The sequence below is a fragment of the Numenius arquata genome, chromosome 23, assembly GCF_964106895.1.
Source record: "Numenius arquata chromosome 23, bNumArq3.hap1.1, whole genome shotgun sequence".
NCBI classification, from domain to species: Eukaryota; Metazoa; Chordata; class Aves; order Charadriiformes; family Scolopacidae; genus Numenius; species Numenius arquata.
The window spans coordinates 1,496,692-1,501,220 of NC_133598.1; the positions used below are offsets into that span (position 1 = coordinate 1,496,692).

Consider the following 4,529-nt stretch of genomic DNA (forward strand, 5'->3'; position numbering starts at 1 on the left):
GTCTTTAGAGCACTGTGAGACATTCTGAGTTTACCCAGGAGTGAACAGGGGGAGGTGGGAGCATTAGAATCGAGGCTCAGGCAAGCCTGAGATGGCTGTAAGGTGAGTGAGATGAGCTTGGTGGGGAACTGGTGGCTTCTCACTACCTGTCATGCCCAGGTGCAGCTACACTTTGGTGAGGAAGTTCTGCAGGGTAGAAGTCATGGGAGGGAGGGGATGAATCTGTTTTCTCCCACTGACGCCCTTTGAAAAGTCACTTCACTTTTTCTGGAAGACCTGCCCCAGAGCTTGCTTCACTTCTTTGTTCCTGAGTGTGTAAATGAAGGGGTTCAACAAAGGAGTTACAACTGTGTTAAAAGTATTCACGAGTTTGTTCAGATTCAGGGAGTTCTGGGCCGATGGCTTGACATACAGGAAGATGATGGAGCCATACCAGATCGTGATGACACTGAGATGGGCAGAGCAAGTGGAAAATGCCTTTTTCTGGCTATGGGCTGACTTGATTCTCAGCATGGAAGAGATGATGTACACGTAGGAGACCAGGGTGACCACACAGGAGGCCACCACAATGATTATGGAAACTAAGAATGTTGCTAGCTCCACGGGCCACGTGTCACTGCAAGAGAGCACAAGACAGGAATCTATATCACAGAGGAAATGATTGATGACATCTGGCCCACAGAACGTCAGCCTGGATGTCAGAAAGGCCAGCAGCGAGATGGCCAGAAAGCCTCCCAGCCAGGAGCTGAGTACCAGCTGAGCAGAGAGGACACTGCTCATGATGGAGCTGTATCTCAAGGGGTAGCATATGGCTAAGTAGCGGTCATAGGCCATGACAGACAGGAGAAAACATTCAGTTGAGCCTAAAGAGAGAAGAAAGAACAACTGGAGGATGCAGACATTGAAGGAGATGGTCTTGCTAGTTCCCAGCATGACTCCTATGGCTTTGGGAACAACACCCGTAGTGTACCAGATCTCCAGAAAGGAGAGATTACAGAGGAAAAAGTACATTGGGGTATGGAGGTTCTTGTTTGTCCACACGAGGGCTATGATGGATGCATTGCCTGTTACTGTCAGAGAGTATGTCAGTGCAAACACCACCACAAGGGAGACCCGAAAATGCCATGTTCCTGGGAAGCCAAGAAGGATGAATTCTTCCACACTTGTCCCATTTGCCATGTTCTCCCAAGAGGTGAGGTTCATCTACAAAGACAGGAAAGTTTTTGTGAGAGTCTGCATGCCTGGGCTGTTCCTTCAGATGCCACTAGTAGTGAAACAAAGCCATCATTCCTGAAAAAGTGGTTGTTGCAGAGTGTGGGAAAACAGCATCTACCCTAAGTTAAAATTGTCAGGGAAATCCTTTACTGCAGAAACATGTTTGGACAAGTAGATCTGACCCTGGAGACCATGCATACACCATCAAATGAACCTGGAGAATTATTTATCAGATCAAGCGCAGCCATCTCCTTTAGAACATGGTGAATGCAATCACTTCTGTGATATGAAAATCCCATAGTTTAGAAAACTATGGACGGCAGCTGAGGGTCCCCAGCTGTGTGAAAAGCTGTGGCAGTGAGGAAGGGAATAAGATACTTGTGCTCTTTAGAGCATTTGCTGTGATATCAGCAAATGAGACTGAGGGATCAGAAAATTGTTGTGATAATGTGGCACTGGAAGAGATTTTCTCACCTCTGCTAGATGAGTTTATCACAATGCTTTCTGATGAGATGGCAGCAGCACAGGGCAGCAGGCCAGTATGACAGTTATTCCTGAAGGACTCGTGGTCTCATATATTTGCTTTCTTCCAAGTCTCAGCACAGGAATATTTTGCAAATACCTCCATTACTTCCACTGATGTCTGCTTCTCAGCACAGCTACTAGGGACAAGACTCATCTTTTTAAAATTTTGCCATCTCAGAGTCAGAGGAAGGATTTCTGCTGACCAAGCTGAAAGACCTACAGTGAAATACTCTTAGCTCCCTCCTTCTTTCTCAATGTACAGAGAAAAGGCACTAGGGAGACATTGCTCACCTCACCTTTTATACATGGCTAAAACCCCTCTAGAAGTGCCAGGCTGTCTCTGAGGATTAGGCCAGGAGTCTACCAAGAAGCTCAGATGGATAACTTGGACAGCTCAACTTGGGCAGAGGTATCCATGCCTTAGTGGTTGAATCCTCTGAGTTGAATCCCATCCAAGGTACCTCTTCTAAGAAGCCAGCCAAAATGCAGGGTATAATCTATGCCGTCCCTGCAGACAAGGGACGATTCTTGATCAGTTCTCTAGGGGAGAACCCATCTCATCCTCAGGTGGGTATCTAAGATAGATGGAGCTGAACCACCATCTGAAGGATCCCTTTCTCTCCTTTCTTCCTCCTTAGGAATTTACATACCAGAAAACTCATATGCCTAAAGAGTAGAGAAATCCCCCTTAATCTGCCTCTCCTTAAACATGCAAGGCATTGGGAGTCTACGCTAGAGGTCTTGGGCAGGCTTCACTCACCAGCTCAGCCAGTGGAAATGATCCAAATGACATCTCCTCATGCACCATCCTCCAGATGAAGCCATGGTTGCCTTGGCTGAGGAAGAACATTGGAAAGAGGTTGATTTATTGGAGGAGGTCTGGGTGCAGTGATGTCAGGAGAAGCGTGGCTGAACAGCTCTCACCGTGTCAACTCACTTCAAGCTGTACACAACTGCTTGACCTTCCTCTCCATCCACCCGGTAGGTACTGACGGCTTGTGCTCCTAATGTTCTTTCCCCCTCACAACCACCACTGCACGTCCACAAAGAGAGAAGAAAACAAGCACACACACAGAGTAAAGTCTCTCCAGTTTACCTTCATATAGTGAGTGCAGACATCAGACAGTCACCAACATCGTGAGCATAATAATGTCCCCACACCCACCTCATTAACACACTGAAGCTCAAACTGGCCACACCGAGGAGAGAGTTTTCTGTTTTCCCTCTGTGTACTACAGGGAATTTGATCTCTGGGGGGTCCCATGGAACTGTTGCAGATGTGTGACTGTCTCTCTTCACACAAGCCAATTAAAGAACAGCAACACAATTCTCTAAAGATTATGTCAGACTAGGTGTTTGCCTCCTGCCTGCATCTGCAGTATGTAACATTCTCAGGAACTCGGTGCTGTCTTGTGTAGCTATTTGCTGACATGCAGGAGATGTCTGAAATATCCATGTCACAAGAGACTGGAAGTGTCAGGTATTTGGTGCTAGAGGCTAATGTGATCTTGAAACCTCCAGGGTGGGAGATAACTAAAGACAGCTATGACACATGAATGCAGAGGGAGCAAGGTAGGGGACTCACTTGCCTCATTTCATAGCCTCGAACTGCAGTTAATGCTTAAGTCTTCAGTCTTCACTGAAGTGAAGATATAAGTAAAGATCACAGAATCAGAGTCATAGAGCCATAGAATGGTTAGAGTTGAAAGGGACCGTAAAGATCATCTAGTTCCTGCCATAGGCATGGACACTTTCCACTAGACCAGATTGCTCAAAGTCCCAACTAACCTGGCCTTGAACACTTCCAGGGATGGGGAATCCACAACTTCTCTGGAAATCCTGTTCCAGTGCCTCACCAACCTCACAGTGCCTCACCACATTTCTTCCTAATATCTAATCTAAATATCCCCTCTTTCAATTTGAAATCATGACCCCTCATCATATCATTACATACCCTTGTAAAACTCCTTCCCCATCTCTCCTGTAGGCCCTCTTTAAATACTAGAAGGCTGCTATAAGGTCTTCCTGGAACCTTCTCTTCTCCAGGCTGAACAGCCCCCCCCCCCCCCTCAGCCTGTCCTAACAGGAGAGGTGCTCCAGCCCTCTGATCATCTTTGTGGCCCTCCTCTGGACTCACCCTAACAGGTCCATGTCCTTATTATATTGGGAGCTCCAGAGCTGGATGTAGTACTCCAGGTGGGGCCTCACGAGAGTGGAGTAGAGGGGTAGAATCACCTCCCTCAACCCTCTGGCCATATTTCTTTCAATGCAGCCCAGGATGCAGTTGGCTTTCTGGGCTGTGAGTGCACATTGCCAGCTTATGTTGAGCCTCTCATCTACCAACACCTCCAAGTCCTTCTCCTCAGGGCTGCTCTCAATCCATTCTCTGCCCAGGCCATATTTGTGCTTGGGATTGTCCCATCCCATGTGCAGGACCTTGCACTTGGCTTGGTTGAATTTCATGAGGTTTGCACAGGCCCACCTCTCAAGCCTGTGCAGGTCCCTCTGGATGGCATCCCTTCCCTCCAGCATGTCGGCCGTGCCACACAGCTTCGTGTCGTTGTCAAACTCGCCAAGGCTGCACTCTGTCCCACTGTCTATGTCACCAACAAAGATGTTAAACAGCACTGGTCCCAGTACTGACCCTGAGGAACACCACTCGTCACAGGTTGCCACTTGGACGTCGAGCCATTGACTGCAGCTCTTTGAGTGCAGCCATCCAGCCAATTCATCCACCAACTCACCCAGCTGTCAAATGTACGTCTCTCCAATGTAGGGACCAGGGTCAT

General features: G+C 47.9%; 1 protein-coding gene across 2 annotated transcripts; it reads right to left on the bottom strand.

Annotated features, from left to right (window-relative positions):
- Window positions 1–258: 258 nt before the first annotated feature.
- On the bottom strand, window positions 259–4,529 carry LOC141474821 (olfactory receptor 6F1-like). 2 transcript variants are annotated; one of them, XM_074162900.1, is made up of 2 exons: window positions 4,521–4,529; window positions 259–1,182 (listed from the first exon to the last, which is right to left on the bottom strand). In XM_074162900.1, exons 1-2 carry the CDS (start codon window positions 4,527–4,529, stop codon window positions 259–261), a joined length of 933 nt encoding a protein of 310 aa, XP_074019001.1. The 2 variants fall into 2 exon arrangements, with proteins under 2 accessions (XP_074019001.1, XP_074019000.1); XM_074162899.1 differs by lacking the exon at window positions 4,521–4,529 and adding an exon at window positions 2,501–2,590 and having other exon boundaries at window positions 259–1,203.

Excerpts from the sequence above, each read along its gene's own strand:
- LOC141474821 (XM_074162899.1), bottom strand. The coding sequence starts at position 2,590 with ATGTTCTTCCTCAGCCAAGGCAACCATGGCTTCATCTGGAGGATGGTG. Across the intron at positions 1,204-2,500 it reads CATTTCCACTGGCTGAGCTG|ATGAACCTCACCTCTTGGGA; the intron begins GTGAGTGAAGCC and ends CTGTCTTTGTAG.